General features: G+C 37.4%; 1 protein-coding gene across 1 annotated transcript; it reads right to left on the reverse strand.

Annotated features, from left to right (window-relative positions):
* Window positions 1-11,050: 11,050 nt before the first annotated feature.
* Window positions 11,051-17,642, reverse strand: LOC143560868 (monothiol glutaredoxin-S10-like). The gene is made up of 5 exons (XM_077049065.1): window positions 17,544-17,642; window positions 17,374-17,447; window positions 15,302-15,376; window positions 11,537-11,616; window positions 11,051-11,095 (listed from the first exon to the last, which is right to left on the reverse strand). The coding sequence occupies exons 1-5, from the start codon at window positions 17,633-17,635 to the stop codon at window positions 11,051-11,053; spliced, it is 366 nt and encodes a 121-aa protein (XP_076905180.1). The 5' UTR covers window positions 17,636-17,642.
* Between the last annotated feature and the right edge of the window lie 3,464 nt (window positions 17,643-21,106).

A 21,106-nucleotide genomic window follows, 5' to 3' on the forward strand; every position in this document is an offset into this window, starting at 1 on the left:
ACACACACACACTAGAAAACACACACACTTTCTCTCTAGCAATTCGGATTCGGATCCAAGCAAAAGGAAGGAAGAATCTTGGGTGTAAACACCATATAACAACAAGAAACACCACCAAGCTCCACGGATCTGTCCAGATCCAAACCCGAGACCAACAAAAGGTGAGTTTTGGTTTTAAAGGTTAAGTTTTAGGTCGGATTCGACATGCAAACCGATAGAAGGATAGATCGGGGTATATGATGGAAGAAAAACATGAACTTGATAAGTTATAACCCCACGAGAATGTTATATGGTAAAAATGTGATGTTCGGGCCTTATAAAACGAAAGTATGCAAAGTTGGTACAACCCAAAACCCCTAAAAAGGGTAAAATCGGGTCCTAAGGAAGAGTCACGAAGTAAAATGGCCATTAAATGGTAAAAACAAAGAAAAAGAAGAATTTCGCATCGCATAAGCCATGCGAAGCGAAAAAAGCTATTTCGCATCGCATGACCATGCGAAGCGAAACAGTTTCATGCGAAGCGAAACAGTTGCATGCGAAGCGAAATTCTTCCATGCGAAATTTTATAAAATTCATTTTCTAATGCATTTTTGTTAAAGGACTGTTAATGAACCCCAGCCAGGGGCGCTGCCCCTTGGACCCTGCTAGGGGCTGCCGCCCCTAGACCCCGCTACCAGGGGCGCTACCCCCGGACCCTCGTTAGTTGAGGGTGTCATTGAATTAGATATAAGAAGTAGTAGTAATGGATATTTGACACTCGTAATGCGTTATACAGTTAGCCGTGCAAAGCTAAAGAAGGGCATTACTATTAAAGGCGAGAGAAACCGACTTCAGGTGAGTTTATAGCCCCTTTATCCGTTATGTTTTTGGGGCTGTGTGCATACTCCTTTGTGATAGTTGTTAATACACTTAACTTAAGTGGTAAGTGTATGATATGTGTATGATATATGTATGACTAAGTATTGAATGTTATTATGGAATGTTTATACGAATGAATATGTACATATACGTATATACATGACCAGAAGATATGTAAAGTATGCATGAATGAAAATGAATGTATGATCGAGTGACGTGACAAGTATGGTTATTGGAGACAAAGGGACCAGACCCTAATAATATCTGAGACAGAAGGGACTAGACCCTGATAATATCTAAGACAGAAGGGACCAGACACTAATAATATCTGAGACAGAAGGGACCAGACCATAATAATATCTGTGATGGTAGAGATAGAATAGCCTATGGTAAATCACAATGCCTTATGAAAGAAAGTATGTAAGTGCGTGTGCATGTATATAAAGTTTGTATGAAAGAAGTAAGAGTAAGTAAGGTATGAATACGTATCTTCGGATGCGTATGAGTAAGGATATGAAAGTATTGTATGTTAAATGTTTAACTAGAACTCACTCAACATATCTGACTTTTAGTATGCACGTTGGCAAATAGATTGAGACAGCTGGCTTGAGGAGGGACACATGGCTTGGACAGAAGAGATTGGCATCTACGAAGAAGTGTCAAGATTGTTTTAATTAACCACAATTTGTATGTTAAGACAAGAATGAATGTTTTGTAATGTGATGTATGAAGTTTTAAATTATTCCGCGAAAGTTTTAATTAACTCTGATTTTAGAACTGTGTTTATGAGTAAATCCAACACCAAAGTAGGGTTACCGGGAACGGGGCCTTACATATACCCTTCAAGCCTTCAAGCAAACACCTTGTAGCTAGGATTTACACTTAAAATTTCTTCCTCCCTTGGCTCCTCCTTTTTTTGGCCGAAAATTTAGAGAGAAAAGGAGAGGGAGAGAAAAAATTTACTTGTGAATTATGATGCATACCAATGAAAGAGAGAAGCTATAAGTCTTTTGTTTGAATGCACATTCCAAGTGACCAATCCAAACCATTGCATGCACCCACTAAGATAATAATAATAATATAAAAATGAAAGAAGTAAGAGGGGGGGGGGCTCTCTTTCTCTCCCTTTCAAATTTTATATTTTCTTTTTATAACACAAAACATTTATATAATCTTATGTTATTTCTTAGTAATTGTATAACATAAGTATCATGCAAAGTTAATTAGTCTTATATACATTGTTATTTAACCAACTTAAATAACACTATATAATGTCTTCTCTCAAAATATAAATTATCCATATGATTTATTTATTTCACAAGTGCAATGTATTTAGAAACCCTTTTCCAAATAGCTTAAGTGTTAATATTTATTTACTATGATCACATCATAAATAAACAAATACAATTGGTGTTTGTCTAGCTTGTTATTGGGTATGACCCGACTTGGATCATAATGTACCAGCCACATCAATAATACTATGTGTCTTGGGCAGACCGAGTCCAACAATCTCCCACTTGCACAAGATACATAGAATATTGATGCAAGTAGCAAATACCGCCTAACTACGGTTTACCACCCCTAATACGCATGACGAAGTTCCATTCAATAACGTCATCCCCTTCAAGTCCCTTACTTGAAATGATTTAGGTGAATCTATCATTTATCCTTTTGCATCAGATGTCATGTCAAATCCAGAGACACAGAGTGATCATTCTTTGTTGATTTAACTTTGCAGGCCTTAGACATCATACTCTCAACGAATAAGAGGGAGAAATCCCCTTTTGACTACATATGTCTTTCACAATCACCTAGTACTGTACCTGATCTTAGACTTATGTACTAGTCATGTTTCAGAGCAGCGAAGAACTAAGTCAAGGCATAATACTTGGTGAATATCAAGACCCAATATGTATCTCAGGTTGGAGGAGACTATGATATTCGCCTTTCCTCAAATTTACTTATGATCAATCACAAAGATTCCATGTAGTAATATTTGAGAGCGGGCCGGTCCAATATTTATATCCCATAAATATCTATGAACCTTGGCAGCAACCCTTGCTCTATATTCATACCTTATGAATATCCACCAATCCAAGTTCATAATAGTCTTACCTTCATGTTTGTTCCCACAAATATGAACGACTACGAACATTTAGAATAAGTAACTTATTCATGGATTTAAACATGCTAAAATGGAACATAACTCAAAATGTCATAATCATAAACCATGATCATATGAATGAATCAAAAAAACAATTGTTCGGATATCCAAATACAAAATTCGATCGTATCCAATCACTAGAATATCGAAGTCCTAAGGCACAAGTGTGACCTTCATGCTTTGGCCTTTCAAGGAGCTTCGTGAGTGGATCCGCAATGTTCTGATCGGTGTGAACTTTACGAATACATATCTTTCATTTCTCAATTTCATCCCTTATGTAGTTGAACCTCCGCTCAATGTGCCTCGTCTTTTGATGAGCACGAGGTTCCTTGATTTGAGCAATCGCACCCTCGTTGTCACAAAAGATTTCTAAAGGGTCCTGAATGGTACGGACCACCCCTAGATCGGCAATGAATTTCCTTATCCACGCACCTTCTTGAGCTGCCAATGAGGCGGCGATGTATTCCAATTCTGTGGTGGACAATGCTACCACATCTTGTTTCGAGCTCTTCCAAGAGACTGCCCCACCATTCATGACGAAAACATATCCCGATTGTGATCGAGAATCATCTCGATTGGTTTGGAAACTCGCATCCGTGTAACCCTTTACAACGAATTCCTCCTCACCCGAACCGTATATTAGAAACATGTCCTTAGTCCTTCCAAGGTATTTCAATATACTCTTAACCGCCATCCAATGGCTACTTCCCGGATTATGTTGGAATCTACTTGTCATGCTTAAAGCGCATGACACATCCAGTCTAGTGCATACCATTTCATACATGATGGATCCAATAGCCGATGTGTATGGGATTCCATTCATTTTCTCTTGCTCATCCTTTGAGCTTGGACATTGAGATGCACTCAATATCGTTTCTCTTTGAATAGGTACTAAACCTCTCTTAGATTTCTCCATCTTGAACCTTTTCAAGATTTTGTCAATGTATGCACTTTGGTTTAAACCTATCAACCACCTTGATCTATCCCTATAGATCTTTATTCCCAAAATATAGGCGGCTTCACCAAGATCTTTGATGGAAAAACAACTTCCAAACCATGCTTTTACACCTTCCATGGTTGGAATGTCATTTCCAAATAGTAGTATGTCATCAACATACAATACTAAGAAAGTGATAATGTTCCCACTAGCTTTCTTATACACACAAGCTTCATCACCATTCTTTATGAATCCAAATTTCTTAACTTCTACATCAAAACAGTGATTCCAACTTCTAAATGCTTGTTTCAATCCATAGATTGATTTCTTTAACTTTCACACTTTGTTAGGATGTTGTGGATCGACAAAACCTTCGGGTTGTACTATATAGACATCTTCCTCAAGATGCCCATTTAGGAAAGCGGTTTTGACATCCATTTGCCATATCTCATAGTCATAATGTGCGGCTATGGCAAAAAATCCTAATAGACTTTAGCATTGCTACAGGAGAAAAAGTTTCATCATAGTCAACCCCTTGAGTTTGAGTGAAACCTTTTGCTACAAGTCTTGCTTTATAAGTATCCAAGTTTCCATGCATATCGGTTTACTTCTTGAAAACCCACTTACTTCCAACCGGTTTGGAATTAAGAGGTGGTACAACCAAATCCCATACTTGGTTGTCATGCATGGATTGCATCTCAAAGTTCATGGCTTCAAGCCATTTGTCACAATCGGATTGTGACATTGCATCACGGTATGTGGTGGGTTCATCCGAATCTACCACATAGCATCCATCCATGAAAAATCCATATCTTTCGGGTGGATGACTAATTCTACCGGATTTGCGAACATTTTGTGTGTTTTGATCAACCATTTGATCATTCTCAACATCCTCTTGTTGATTGCTAGTATCAACCAAACGTGTATCGGCTTGTGGTTCTCAATCCTCCTTGAGTTCCACCGTTCTACTAGTACCTTCCAAAAGGAACTTAGTTTCCAAGAACTCGGCCTTTCGAGCAACGAACACTTTTTGCTCGGTTGGGTTGTAGAAATAATATCCCATAGAATCTTTGAGATATCCTACAAAGATACACTTAGTGGATCGACTTTCAAGTTTGTTTTGGGTGTTGTTCTTGACATAAGCCTCACAACCCCATACCTTTAAATATGATAATGATAGAGCCCTTCCATTCCGTATTTCAAAAGGTGTCTTGTCCACTTTCTTGGTTGGGGCCATATTTAAAATATGGGCCATGTAGAGCAAAGCGAAACCCAAAATGACAGAGGCAATGTGCTTCTAGCCATCATAGATCGAACCATATCTAATAGAGTTCGATTTCTCCTCTCAGACACACCATTGTGTTGTGGTGTTCCGAGTGGAATAAGTTGTGAGATGATCCCACAACTTCTAAGATGATCTTGGAAAGCATCACTTAGGTATTCACCTCCTCTATCCGAACGAAGTACTTTGATGGTTTTACCGAGTTGATTTTGTACTTCATTTTGGAAGATTTTGAACATTTCAAAAGCTTCATCTTTGTGTCTTAACAAGTACACATACCCATAACGACTATAGTCGTCAATAAAGGTAATGAAGTATCTCTCACCATTCCTTGTTATTCCCTTAAAAGGACCACATACTTCCGAATGTATGATACCCAATAAGTCTTTTGCCCCTTCGTTTGTTCCACTAAAGGGGTCCTCGGTCATCTTTCCAAGTAAACAAGACTCACACTTATCAAATGAATCATCTTCACTTGATTCCAAAAGACCATTCTTTTGAAGTGTATGTATGCGATCTTTGTTTATATGACCAAGGCGACAATGCCAAAGATAAGTTTTACTCAAATCCATTTTAAGTCTTTTGGTGCTTGATTGATATAACATGTTATCATAAGATGTGTTATTATGAACCAATTCATAAATGCCATTAGATGGCATTGCTTTAAAATAAAATACGTCAATCATGAAAACATAAATACAATCATCCATAAATTTAAAATCATAACCATATTATCTTAACAAGGAAACAGAGATAATATTTCTAGTCAAACTAGGAGCATACAAAAAATCATTCAAAATAACTTCCAAACCATTTGGAAGCTTCAAAGTGTAGTCCCCTCGGGCTTCGACAACAACCTTTGCTCCGTTGCCCATGAAGAGACTAATATCTCCTTTCTTGAATCTTTCATTTCCTTTGAACCCCTGCATCAAATTGCAAATATGAGTTCCACATCCGGTATCCAATACCCATGTGTTAGAGGAAATAATATTAAGATCAACATGAATCATGAAAGTTGTACCCGAGGTTTGCCCCGCATCCCTCTTAGCTTTCAACTCTTTGAGACAGGTTGGAAAATTCCTCATCCAATGCTCAATCTCCCCACATCCAAAGCATGGATCCTCCGAGCTAACCTTTAGCTTCTTTGGTTTGGGTGGTTCCACTTTTGCCTTTCCCTTGAACTTGCCCTTGACTTGTCCCTTACCTTTGGCAACCTTTGCCTTAGGTTCCGGGTGATGCGTCTTGCTATTCCCACCTTCATTGATCGTGAGAACGGGTAAAACCTTCTTACCCATTCCCGTATCGGCCGTCTTGAGCATTGCGTGAAGCTCACCAATGCTTTTGTCCCATCCATTCATATTGTAATTCATTACAAAGGTCTCAAATTTCTTGGTTAGCCCATTTAGGATCAAATCCGTCTCCTTTGAGACGGGACAATTAAGGCGCTCGAGACGATCAATGTGGCTTTTCATCTTAAGCACATAGGAGGAAACAGATTGGGTTTCTTCCATACGACATGCATGAAGTGCTCGAACCATTTCGAAGCGCTCCACCCTAGCTTGTGTAAGGAACATTTCCTTAAGTTGGGTGATCATGTCGTATGCCCCATGAAGTTTAAAATCCTTTTGAATTTCGGGAATCATAGTTCCCAACATGAGGCAAGAAACTTGCACCGAATCCTCATTGTGCTTAACCCAATCGTTATAATCTTGGACATCGTCAACGCTAGGTTCATCGGAAATAGGCACTTCTATTACGTAGTATTTCTTTTCTTGCTTGAGAACGATTCTCAAGTTTCGATACCAATCCATAAAGTTGTTATAGTTTAGGCGATCCTTATCGAGAATTGACCTTAGTGATAGGTTATTAACGGGTGGGAAAATAACGTTAGGTGGATTGTTGATTGCGGCCATCTACAAATATAACAAAGCTCAATTTTAGTATTTTCGATATCAATTAATTTTAATCGTTAATACCCTTTATGTATCCAAGACAATTAATGATTAAAATCTAGAACCCAACGTTACATTCAAATAGTAGTTAGGTGACCTTTATCCTACTATTTAACTTAACAAGGTAGTCAACGTTTGACGATTGCAACCCTTTGCAACTTCTAGTTTTATGGGATCGGTTAAACATATTATGTTTAGTTGGCATGTTTAATCCCATCAACACCATTGTACACCATGCTTCGGTGACCCTATTCACATGGTTTCCAATTTAAGTCGTCCTACTTATACACACATGTGAGTTTACATATACAAGTGGTTAGGTGACCTTTATCCCATTTATATGGTAAACTCACCTCAAACTAACAAGTTTCCTCCAACATGGTTAGGTGACCTTTATCCCATATCGAGTTCCTAAGTGATTCGAGTGTTGTATAAAAGGATGGTGTTCGACTTATTTTTAAAAAACGGATTTTTTGTTTTCTAAATTCTAGGTTGGAAAACAATTTATGTACCTTTCATTTGCATGCATTCAAATGTATGGTACTTAGTTGAAAAACCCATTTTCAAAGTTCCTATTAATAAAACCCATTTTATTATGACATCATTAGACTTTAATAAAACCAATTTTTATTACCGATTTTATGCTAGTTGTTGATTTTAAGTTGTTAGCAAACCACATTGCAATAACACAAACAAAAGTAAATCAACCATGCAAGCATAAAACATACAACCACAAGTTCATAACCATAGCCTCCTAATGTTGACTACACTTGTTGACCGAAGACAAGTGTGCCAAAAGGTCTCTCCTAAGGGACCCAAAAGTACTTAAGCTTGTGTCGGTGAACTCCCACTTGATCCCGCATCCAAATGCTTCAAGGGCTCAATCCGTGTTGTGGTCTCCATCACTTCACTTGGGTCTCCTTCCTTGCATCTTCTTTTTACAAAATATATCCTAATACATTTTTTTAGTAAAAGAAATGCATCTAATCTACTTATTATTACAAACCAAATGAATGAATAAATAGATTACAAACCCAAATAAATATTACAACCATATCGAATGAACAAACAACCACTTGAATGAACAAACACATCAACATAATCATTCAACCAAACACAAGGCTATGGCTAGGTTATGAACATCTATCACACATCCAAATATGCAATAATCACAAGACCAAAAAATGGTTCCCCTTTGACCCTAAACTTTCGGCCCAAACTTTAACCAAACCGAAAGTTTCGGGTTTTGTCCAAACAACACAATCAATCATCCAAATGACTTAGTTTTTCAAGATTACCACATGTATGTAAAGTATAACCTTGAAAAACCATGGGGTAACCAAAACCCCTAAAATTTTCGGCCATATGGTAAAACCCTACCATAAACCCGAAAATTTTTGGGTCTAATGAAGCATGCATCCATATAAGCGGCCCTTGATGTCATTGTTGGGTTTTAACAAGATTATCAAAGTGATAAAACCTTACTTTTACCAAAAACGCAGCGGATAAATGTTTTAAATGTTGTTAATTTTAGATGTATAAAACCAATTTTATACATGCAAAACCCAAGCCCGGATCCAAATACGAAATACATACTATCAAACACATGCATGTCACTATAAGTCCATGCATGTCAAGACTACCTTTCAAAACCAAAGGAAATGTGAAAGAGATGATGAATGGTAGGCTAGAACTTCAAGGTAGGAGTTCCTCAAGCTTGTATACCTTTCAAGCCTTCAAGCAAACTCCTTGTAGCTAGGATTTACACTCAAAATTTCTTCCTCCCTTGGCTCCTCCTTTTTTGGCCGAAAATTTAGAGAGAAAAGGAGAGGGAGAGAAAAAATTTACTTGTGAATTATGATGCATACCAATGAAAGAGAGAAGCTAGAAGTCTTTTGTTTCAATGCACCTTCCAAGTAACCAATCCAAACCATTGCATGCACCCACTAAGATAATAATAATAATAATATAAAAACGAAAGAAGTAAAAGGGGGGAGCTCTCTTTCTCTCCTTTTCAACTTTTATATTTTCTTTTTATAACATAAAACATTTATATAATCTTATATTATTTCTTAGTAATTGTATAACATAAGTATCATGCAAAGTTAATTAGTCTTATATACATTGTTATTTAACCAACTTAAATAACACTATATAATGTCTTCTCTCAAAATATAAATCATCCATATGATTTACTTATTTCACAAATACAATGTATTTAGAAACCCTTTTCCAAATAGCTTAAGTGTTAATACGTATTTACTATGATCACATCATAAATAAACAAATATAATTGGTGTTTGTCTAGCTTGTTATTGGGTATGACCTGACTTGGATCATAACGTACTAGCCACATCAATAATAAAATGTGTCTTGGGCAGACCGAGTCCAACAGTAGTCAGGGCGCGGAGCACTGCAGCCTCTGCGACCTATTTTTTTAGGTGTCTGCTAAGGCGCTAACCAGCACATGCAGACGCGAGGGTCTTTGATGGGTGTTACCACAAGCAGACGCGAGGGTCTTTGATGGGTGGCCCGTACGTCACCCAGCTTGCGATCTCGTTAGGCCACGGAGACCTGGTGGACGCCTTGTCTATCGCATCGATCACTCCGCACCCTCTAGACCGTGGCCGTTGCACCAGCATGCACATTGTGCCTTCATTCGACGGGCCTAATGGCTCGTATGACCGACTGGTGGCCGAGGTTAGGGCACGTGCCCCTTACGTCCTGGTGCCTTTACTCCAGCCTCCCCCACTCACGACAGCAGAGGTGCAGATTGTCAATCAGCTTGTCGACGAGGGGGATCTGGATGGGGATGCGGATGCTGGTGGGGACGCGCCTCCTGATCCGGACGCACGTTCCACGTACATATCGTATTACGGTTGCTTTTAATTCGTCTATTAATTAAACGTTTTATTATTGGTCACCGCCGCAGCACGTTCTACGTACATATCGAGCGATGCGTTTGGATCCCATCACTAACGCCCGGTGATACTTGGAGCTCGAGATGCTACAAATGCAGCACCAGATGAGCTGGGTCATTAGTCACCTGGGCGCTGCTCAGCGTGGTACTAGGTACGAGGTACCACCCCCCCCCCCACCCAGTTTTGATCACGAGGCGAGCACGTCGGGCGTCAGACGCAAACGGGGCAACGACGTGGACGCTGCCGGTGAGGGATCGGGGGCCTGGTGCAGGGCCAAGGACGACGTCGACGTCCATGACGCGGCTTATAGGGCCCCCGGCAACATGAACTTCAGGGGGGTTTATGTAGATTGTTATATTTTGTTTTATTTGTTACATTTAGTTTTATATGTACGAACTCGTGGTTTTGTATATAATACATGTTTTGATGTATTTATGTGTTTATTATTTTGACCAAACTCTTACAAACCGAACTTACTGTTAAAAGTAATTATTTATTAATATTAAATGAAAAACAACATATTTATTTTATAAATTTATTATAAAAAAGAATAAGAAAAGAAAACAAATATAAAAAAAACATAATAAGACAAAATTTGATAGGTTTTTTCTAGAAAACCCACCAATACGCGACGTATCAAAGGGTTTTTAGAAAAACTCCTTGGTGTCTGTAGACAATCCGTATAAAAATTCATAACCATTTTTTTATAGTCTTGCTATTCTGTTTATCTAAGAGCCTATGAGATGAGTCATTATCATGCTACTTGTCTCTAAACTATAACACAAAATCAACAAAACTTGTATCAAAATTTATCAAGCTTAATATGCCAACAAAAATTATGAAAATATTAGTTTTTTGTGCATCAAAACAATCAAGCAGTAAATTCGAGCGACTAAAACAGTCGAGCATTATCGAGTTAGGTGGTTTTCGCCTCAGTCAGCAAATCTTTAAGTTCCCCGTTGCTGTGTAATTTGAGAGTATCTGCACCAAATCACAAATCAGCATTATACAATCAAACTTGGCATATACAAAACTCAACATCCAAAAATAAATACTTTAAATGGGCCGGAAGTTAACCCGAGTTTATCTAGTCATACAACCTCCTAAATCGCTTTATCTAAAGTATAGACTACTATTATAATAATATAATTTTGTAGTCAGGTAAACAAGTTTATCAGGCCAATGCGACACGTAGTAAAACTTGCCTGTTTATCTAATATATTTAGACTATCATTGTAACTATAACAAATTTGTACTCATGTTACAACGCGTAAATGAAAAAAATAATACAAAGTTCAATGAACTGTATATCCTCAACCGACACAATTAGCCAAAATTTTGCCTAACTATATTCCTCATTTATTTAAAAAAAAATGCTTGCATAATCAGACAGAAGGATAGCAAAAAGAATGTGAAAATAACAAAGGAAATGGTTAACAGAAGAAATAGCAAGAGGGAAATGGCAAAGAAAGTACCTGTACAGCCGCCTATGTGCTTGCCCCCTATAGCAAAGAATCACATAAATGAGCAAATGCAAACAAATCAGAATGGTATAATGAATGTTATTGTAAGCCGATTTATTTATATATTTCATTTCATATTCGTAAGTGTTTTTAATATTGTAAAAGATGATAGGCGGTCGGCACTTAGTGAGTCATCCATCAGTAGCCACTCAGTGAGTGCTGATCATTCCCTTTGAGTCTTTATAAGGCTCCACGTTATGAGAGGTAAGTAATGGGGGCGGTAATGGAAGGAAACACCGCTGAGGGGGGGGGGGGGGGGGGGGCGCGCTCCTGAAGACCGGCAGTATTGGTTTGTTTTGGTGGGCCCTCCAATCCAACGGGAATATTACCGTTTGAAATAAAAAAAATTTTAAAAAGTATATTTAACCTATTTAAAAAAATAACACCATCATTTTACTCAAACAAATTCTCAATCCATCATTTTACTCAAAAGGTGCGTTCGTTTCACAGAATGGAATGGAATTGGAATTGAAATTTGCATAATTTCTGGAATTGGAATGAATTGGATTTGGAATCTGAACATTCCAATAGGAATTGGAATTTGAAGGAATTGAAATCCAATTATTCTTGGTGTGTTCGTCTGACAAAATGAATTGGAATCGAGTTTTTTTTAACGAGGATAACGGCAGAAATATTTCAGAGTTTTTAGATTTTTTGTTTTTTATTTATATTTTGTGTTATGATTTTTTATTTTTGAATTTTTTAAGGGTTTTATAGTAAGATCATAGTCACATAATTCGCTATGGAAGCCGCGATTTTCGTATTGGATCGTTTTGTACCGGTTCGAAATCGCTAGCGTTCCGATCGCTAATAATTCGCGATTTCAATTGTATGGTTCGTCGTTCCAAATCGATGGAGAAATCGATTCCAATTGAAAGGTTCGCCGTTCTAAATTGATGGAAAAATCAATTTCATAGACCTGGTTCGTCGTTCCCCCTGTTATGATACATTAATTTAATTGATTCTATAATTTTGGCGGCAAATTAGGAAACTCTTCGATTCCTGTATATAATTTAATTGATTTCCAAATTCCAAGACAACCAATTAACTATTACACCAAGTCATGTATATATTCAATTAACCTAATTCATACTTATATTATTTCTGCGATATTCTAGTCTTCTTCAGTCTAGACTTATGCTTCCATTCTCTGTTTTGTTCTTAAATAGAATCTGGTGGTTTTTGAACTTTGGTAATTTTTGTTACATGTTATTGTAAATTGAATTTGGTACATTTTGTTTTAAATTGAGATTTAGATACATCGAACCAGATTCTATGGTGCATCGTACCGAACCGTACCGAAATGAACCTACCCCCCTACGTACCGAATACGTCCTCACTAGCGAATTGCGTTCCCGTACCAGAGCGAACCGCGATCTATGTGACTATGATTAAGATAAAAAAGCCCCTAAAAAATATATTCAAAAATAATAATAAAAAATTCATAACTCAAAATATAAATCGAAAACAAAAAAGGTAAAAAAAACCAAAATATTTTATTCGTTGTTCTCGTGTTTAAAAAAAAACTCGACAAAATATTCCAACGAATTCACTTGAAATCCTCCACATGTTGGAAGGATTTAGAATCCCTTTATTTAAAGGACTTGAAGGAATTGGATTCCAATTCCTTGACAACAAAATGCATCAAAAGGAAATTAAGATTCCAATTCCAACGAAACGAACACACCATGTCATGGTATTTTAATTCCAATTCCTTTGAATTCCCACGAATTCTGTGAAATAAACGCGCCCAAAATGAATTCTCAACACCGTCATTTTACTCAAAACAAATTCTCAACTTTCTACAACCATGAACCTGAGCTCAAACCCAAACCTGAACCCGACCTCGAGCTCAAACCCGAACCCATGGGATCCGACTCAAATGTGGTAGGCTAGTTTGCTCTCAAACAACAATGACCCTACTAACCCTTTCTTTGCCAACCAACAAGGTCATCGACCCGTAATGCCTCCACCCATGCAACCGTTCACTGATATGTTATTTCGACCGCCAATGCCGTATATGTCTTCGCAAGAACCCGAAACCCAAGTTGCCCGTACCACATCAAAATCTAAACGAAGTCATAAAAGAAACCTGGCGGTCAAACAACTAGGGAAAAAGGCGAAAGATTAAAGTGGAAACAAACGAGGAGATGGCGTTGGCACGTGCGTGGATTGACTCATCCAAAGACTCAACTCAAGGTAAATTATATAAAATAATTATATACGTTTCATGCTTTATTCTTTTGTTGACTAATACTAGGTTTTTATTTTTATTGAAGGTAATGGTAAACATACCCCTGAGTTTTGGGATGAAATACGCGCTGAGTTCTTTGCTACAATGGGTTGAGGTTTATACCACAAAGACGATTCTGTCTACAGCAAATGGAAGGCAATGCGTAAAAAAATAACCAACTTCTCCAACATTTACACCCGCGTTGCAAAAAATGGGAGAAAAAGCGGCATGAGCGATGCCAACGTGATGGAGTTTGCCTTAAAACAATACAGAGCCGAATATAAAGGATATTTCAATGTGTTGAAAGCTTGGAGACAATGCACGAGCTCACCAAAGTGGGCGCTAGTTCCGCTATTTTCATCGCAACCGTCCAAACGATCAAAGACAACGTCTACTTCGGCCGATCAATCAGCGTCTCAAGCCACATCGGATTCTCGTTGTCAATTTAACTTAAACGAGTTTGATCCCGATTTCGTTTTTGATTAACTGGATGACTTACCACGTCGGGTAGGAAGATATAAAGCCAAGGCGGTGGCTAGAGGTGAAGGATCTTCGTCTAGAACGACATCCTCGATAAGTTACGAAGTGAGATCACGTTTTGACAACTTGAAGCTTAAACTATCCAAGATTGCCAAGGTTAAAAAGGACTCAAAATCACAAGAATGCATGAAGAAAGAAAATTGACGCATGCGGAATACAAAGTGATGCATGATGAAAGTAAAAAAGTTCAATGGGAGCGCCAGCGAGACAAGGATTTCAAGTTCCTCGCAAAAGATCTTTCGCATCTAGATTCCGCCACGTAGGCTTTTTTGGAGAAAAATAAAAAGCAAAGATAATGGCCAAATATGCAAACGAGGACAAAGGCGAGGCCGACGAAGAGAGCGACGACAAATATTAGTTATATGTTGGTTAATTTAAGTTGTTATGTTTTCATTGTTTTTTATTTAAGTTTTTTTTATTTTTATGTATTTTGGTTTGTATGTTTTTTTATTTTTATTTAAATTTTAATTTTAGTATTATTAAATTATTATTTAGTTTAAATTATATAGTGTTTTTGTTAAAAAAATTAATTAATTAATAAAAGCGTTAAAGCCCCTCGGGGTATTATAGTTTGGGGCTTTAAAGCCCCGTTGCCCACTTGGCGATGGCGTGCCACTGTGGAGGGGCTTTAAAGCCCCCCACCATAGTGAAAAGCCTAAGTGAGTGCTGGCAATTTAACCCTACCAGCAAAGCTTAAGTTACTCGACCCACTTTTACTAAAAGAGGGTTAAATTGCCACCTTAGTACATTATATATCAAGCATGGTGCTAAAGAAATTTATGCAGTAGCTAGCTAACTGCTTATGCCCGAAGTCAGTTCAGGTCAAACTAGAACATGCATAAGTTATCAATTGAAAAATTATATGAGACTCTTAATGCATATCCTACATACCAATAAAAACATTTGGAACGGTATGTTGGCCAGTAAGTTGTTCAAGAACCTTCTGCACCTGCGGTCCTTGTGCACCTGAAATAAAATAAAAAATTAACAAGTTGCGGTTCAAATCTTAACAACTTATTTGCAGATATTGCATCTCTTAACTCCAAACATAAAGTGCAACTAACACTAATGGCAAGGCCTCGTTAACTAATCACGATAAACAGCGAGATAAATACACAGAAGATTTTGACCAACCTGATGCTTGACTCTGCTTATTAATTGAAACCATAAACACTTCTGCCAAAATAGCAACCAACTTATAAAGACTCAAAACCAAACCTAATTATACTCGAACACCTAATAAATGGACAACCCGAACTGACCTACGATTTCTTGACCGATTAGATAAACATAGACAATAAATAAACCCCAAATAAAACTCTTAACTAATTTAACCAATAGTTATACGTAACAACTTAAACCCAAATTAAACAAATTAAATGACTCATATGCCCCTAGCCCATTCGGTTAGTTTTGTAGCAGCCCCTGCACGCCAAATCCAACCTGTTTTATGTCTTCAAATGTGAACCAAAGACTGATTAGGTCCAGCTGTATATTGCATCTTTATCTCCAAATCCTAACATGATCACGTGTAAGCAACCTTCAACATAAGAGAAATGGATTTTGTTCGGTTTCCTCTTAAAAGAAGTACCTATTTCATGAATATGTGGTTATGTAGGCTCAACAATAACGAGCCATCTTGGTTTGGTCAAAGAAATCTTGACTGCAAGTAAATATAATAATCTTCAAGAGGATGGCAGCGTGGCGCGGTGGTGGGAAGCGCCTAATTTCCTCTAGCAGAGGTTTGATGCTTGAATCCATCTTTCACTGTTCCGCCTTTAACCCCTTGAAGATCACCTACCCAGATGAAACCGTGTTTACTTTTACCTCGTCACATTGGTTAGCACGGTGTAGGTGGCTGATGAGAAGTTGATCCAAGAGTTAGCAAACTCTTATTTGGACCAGTTGGACGAAGGGAAAGGGCAAAAAAAACCAAACTTCATAAGGGTATAACTTGGGCTAGGAGTGGAGTTACGGGTCCATAACCAGCAAATGGAAAGGTTTCGGCGAGCCAGCTAATCTAACAAACAGCTATAGGCGGTTCGGCACAACTTTCAGACCCGATTTCCTTCATCTAAGTCTCTGATTTCCTCACTCAAGATTTTCCAAATTTCGACAATCTTCAATGCTTTCCTGTCTTTAGTCTAAAACGCGTAAATCTTTGATTAGCATAATCTACACTTCTACTTATGGTTTGAATTTCAAGAGTCATTATTCAATATAACTTCGAAAATTTGGCAAGCCTGCCAAATTTAGAAAATCCTATAAAAGGGTGCACCTATTGTATTGGTTTATTCATCCAAATATTTATCAACTTTTCTTTAGATTTATTCTTTGTGCTTCAACTTGCTTCCGCTCTGCTTAAGTGGGTCCCGTGAATTTTCTGGTGGAACGCTCTTATGGTTATCGAAAAAAATATAAAACAGTAAGCGCATACTCCAAAAGGGTTGTGTAAAGAGGATGCCTCTTTATACCAATAAGTGAATATGGCGGATTCGTCACGCCCCAAGTCCAAAGTAGTAGGATGGTCCAATAATATCCGCATCAACTTAAAAACAAGTTAGAACGACGTCGAGCCAAGAGCACCTTCATTCCTATATAAAATGGTGGATGTAAGAATAAGAATCCACAACGGATCGTGAGATCCCCAGTAGCTTAGAAATGTGTTCCCAATCATGACTCACTTTCAGACATCTTTTCGGTAGGGTACAATTGAAATTCCATCCAATAAAAGGAAAGGAAGAATTATAAATCTCTAAAATAATTGATAGAAATACCGCAAATAGAGGCATTGCAGCGCCCATCTAACAGTTTGTAAAGCCATAAATCCTATTGTATGCTACTTGACAATTAACATGACTAAATTTCTAAACTCCGGTAACTACAAAAACTAAATCCATGAAACGAAACGCTAACTTTTGTACCGATCATTCTGATCAATATCACAGTTCAATTTAACTTACCGATTTGGTCCAATTCGACAACGAGCGGCTGCACACCGAGCTGATTGAACAAGGATTTCACCTCAGCAGAATACCTGAAAATGAAACAATTCTTTAATTACTTATCATTTCTTAAATTCATTAATAAAACGAAGAAGCTTTGGGCCTTACGGGGCAAATTTATTACTTACGAACACCAGGTTTTGGAGTAAACAACAACTGGGTTATCAGTGATTGTTTTCTTCACGGTGTCTTGTAAACGAGATTCGAAGGAAGCGGACATGGCGTGGATGTTACGTTTTCTGATGGTTGCTGGTGATGTTTTGTGATGAAGGTTAAGGGTTTTGGTGATAAAGGGGAGGAGAGTGTGGGAGAGGAAGAGATGTGAAGGTTCTGGTGAGGAAACAAGTGGCTGCTGCCATGGATGCTGCTTGCTTTTGGTCACTCTCACTCTGTGTGTGTTTCTGTTTCATATAAAAATATAGGTTTTAAGTTAACAGAGGTTGGGATGGCAACCGGACGGGTTGCAAATTACAACACTTGTAAACTTTTCATAAAAAGATGAGTTTATATATGATAATATTCTTACGTGGCAAGGCACACTCATTGGTTTAGTAAAGTTGCTTCACGCGGATGGACATGGGCTCGGGCGATGGACGTAATATGGTTGCAAAATTTAAGTTTTGAAATCCATCGCTCTACGTGACCGGCATGAGACAAGCCCATCGCGATAAGCGATAGAGTCTCACAAACCCCAATGTTTAGGCAGTGTCGCACTACGCGACGGCCCCATTACGTGGCAGGCCATGTGGCAGCACGCGCAGACGCTGAGTCATCGCGCTACTCAATGGCTACCTTAAAGGCCATCGCGATATGCGATGGGTTGAGAAATTCGCCTGTAATTAGGGATGGCAAAATAACCCGAACCCGACAGCTATACCCAAAACCCGAAGCATTCGAGACGGGTATACTCGAAGCCCGACGGGTATTGGGCTGGGTATGGGATTAGTTTTGAAAAATTTTCGTGAGTACGGGCCGGGTATGGGATTTGGTGCTACCCAGCCTGATTACCCGAAAAGGCATACCCGTTTACCCGAACTATATACCCGAAATTTTTTATTATTAATTCCATTTTTTCTTTACATTTTGTATTTAATATATGCATTGAAAAGTATTATTTGTATTATTTATGTTTTATATGTTATCAAGTTTATATATAAAGTTATACAAAAGTTATAGTATTATTATTTATTTATGATAACATTTATATATATATATATATGTAATGTGCCCTATTTTAGTTTGTAACAGTTCATATATAAATAAAAATATATACGATAACTATAATGGTAAAATCTACTTAAAAATCCTAATGAAATTTTTTTAAAAAATCTACTTAACCGGGTACGGGTATGGGATTAGCAATACCCGGCCCGAACCCAGCCCGTTGCCATCCCTACCTGTAATAAAGGGGTTCACGTCATTTCACCTCTCACAACTCAAAACACACTTCTTACACACACATAGCCTCGTGTTGCATGCCGAGTCTCGTAGTGCATGCCAAGTTCCGATGGCTTAAGCCCCAGTAGGCAACATAGAGTAGAAGTACTGCTCGTACAAGCTTAGGTGTATAAATTCCGAATAACCGTGTAAAGCAGTGGTTCCGCTTATGTTATTATTTTATTATATGGCTTAGACCCTAGTCCGGGGTATATCCCAAACCTTGTTCAAATTTATATTTACACAAGCTTTGTATAAACAAAGGTTATAGTTAAAATAATGTTTCTTTATAATTAAGAAACATCGAAATTTATATACAACAGGATATAGTTAAATTATAGTTTCTTCACGATTAAGAAACATAAAGTATTATATGTAAGAAGTATATTTAAAATATTGTTTCTTTATGATTAAGAAACATAAGATTATATATACAAAGATTATAGTCAATTGACGTTATTTCTTGAAGAAGAAACATATCATAGATGTTTCTTCATGAAAAAGAAACTCAGCACATGATTGATAAATAAACAGAAAGACCGCAGATCTAATTATTTTATTCAAACAAATTATCTATCAAGGTTTAAAGCTATCAAAACCAGACTAAAGGTCTGTAGCCGAATCAAGAGACAATCCAGGTTTTTATGTAAGTCTAATGTATTATAGGTTAAGCACCATTCATTCACAAAGGTTTTCAAACGAGATCACCACATTATTCCGAACAGGCAACCACAGGTGAATACGTTAAGCCTTTTACAATCAGTCAATAAGATAAACAGGTTGTTTATCTTAGAAAGTTAGTCAAATGTTTATAAGTGATTACATTATCTCTCATATACAAGATAGAAAATAAAATCAACTCAGACCGAGTATACATCTGTCTGGATCCAAACATATCTGTCTAGCAAGGCCGTGGCCGCAGGCTAGCAGTCATAACTAGTTCTCCAATGGGCATCAGTTTTCGGAGAACCTTGAATTGTGTGTGTGTGTGACAAGTGGTACAAATCCCAGGAATAAGAGACGTTTTTGCGTAGAATACTATCTTGTTAGATAAAGATTTATTAAATGTTTTTATTGTCAACGATTCATCAGCATATCGCTGAAGTATGTTCCCAACATTTTAGGGAATAAAGTTTAGCACATGTAGTAAGGAATTAGAGTCACTCATGGAGACGTTCGTTTATGGAGATGGCTCAGTTTTTAATTATTAATATATTGTAGACATATTTAAACAATTATTGTAAATCAAATACTCAAATATTTATATTCAAGAAGTTTTCGAAATAAATAAATATTTTATTATAAACAAAGTCTTCCGCTTTACAACCCGCAACTCTAATATATTTACAAAACAAATATCAACTATTGATCATACTTCTAGGCCTTCAATCGGGGTATGACAGGCGGCAAGGCAATAAGAGGGAAACTGAAGAGTTTTATGGAAAATATAAAGTATTTATGTATTAATTAAAGTTTTACATAAGTAAGAAATTAAAAAAATGTGAAGTACATATTTCGGGTAATCGGGTATATATATTTCGGGTAACCTGCCGGGTATCATCGAATCCCATGCCCATACCTGAGCTAAAAAAAATTAATTATCAATCCCATACCCGTTTACCTGACTCGGATCCTTCGAGTTTTGGGTATGCCCGTCGGGTACGGGCTTTTTGCCATCCTTAAACTGAGAGGGTGTTTAGGATTGCTTATTTTAGTCAACTTATAACTTACTAACTTTTAAAAAGTTATAAGGTGTTTAGGATTGCTTTGAAAAGTCATAAGAAGCTTTCATAAGGAATTCTAAACATTCCCTGATTCAATTGTTTGCACAACATTTAATAGTTAAGTTGTGTGGCAAGTATTTATGAATAGGGTTTGACATAACGTCTAAAATAATATACTTTTTCCTTCTTTTTTTTTATCAAAAAAAGAGCATCCACAACAGTTACGCACGCTGGTTTCATGGATTTCATTATTATTTAGAGTAATTGGAATTTAAATCCCTTAACATGGCCTATTCACTTGAATATAGAAGGAACTAGATTTTGAAGCTTATTCAAATCAAATCACATGTTCATTGGAATTCAACAATCATTCCACTTTCAACAAGAAAAGTTAAAAAAAACAATGGAAGGTTTACTTTGGTTTGGATCGAAATGGTTTCAGGTCGGAACGGGTTTCGGCTCGGAACAGGTTTTGGCTCGGAACGCCCTTCAGTTCATCACGGTTTTGGCTCACTACAGGTTAGGGTAGC

This window comes from Bidens hawaiensis, unplaced genomic scaffold (genome assembly GCF_021521415.1).
Source record: "Bidens hawaiensis isolate Kalapana, Puna unplaced genomic scaffold, B.hawaiensis_p1.1 tig00020461_1, whole genome shotgun sequence".
NCBI classification, from domain to species: Eukaryota; Viridiplantae; Streptophyta; class Magnoliopsida; order Asterales; family Asteraceae; genus Bidens; species Bidens hawaiensis.

Coding starts and splice junctions, on each gene's coding strand:
- LOC143560868 (XM_077049065.1), bottom strand. CDS start 17,635: ATGTCCGCTTCCTTCGAATCTCGTTTACAAGACACCGTGAAGAAAACA. Junction 17,448..17,543: donor TACTCCAAAACCTGGTGTTC/GTAAGTAATAAA, acceptor TTTCATTTTCAG/GTATTCTGCTGAGGTGAAAT. Junction 15,377..17,373: donor TGTCGAATTGGACCAAATCG/GTAAGTTAAATT, acceptor ATTTTATTTCAG/GTGCACAAGGACCGCAGGTG.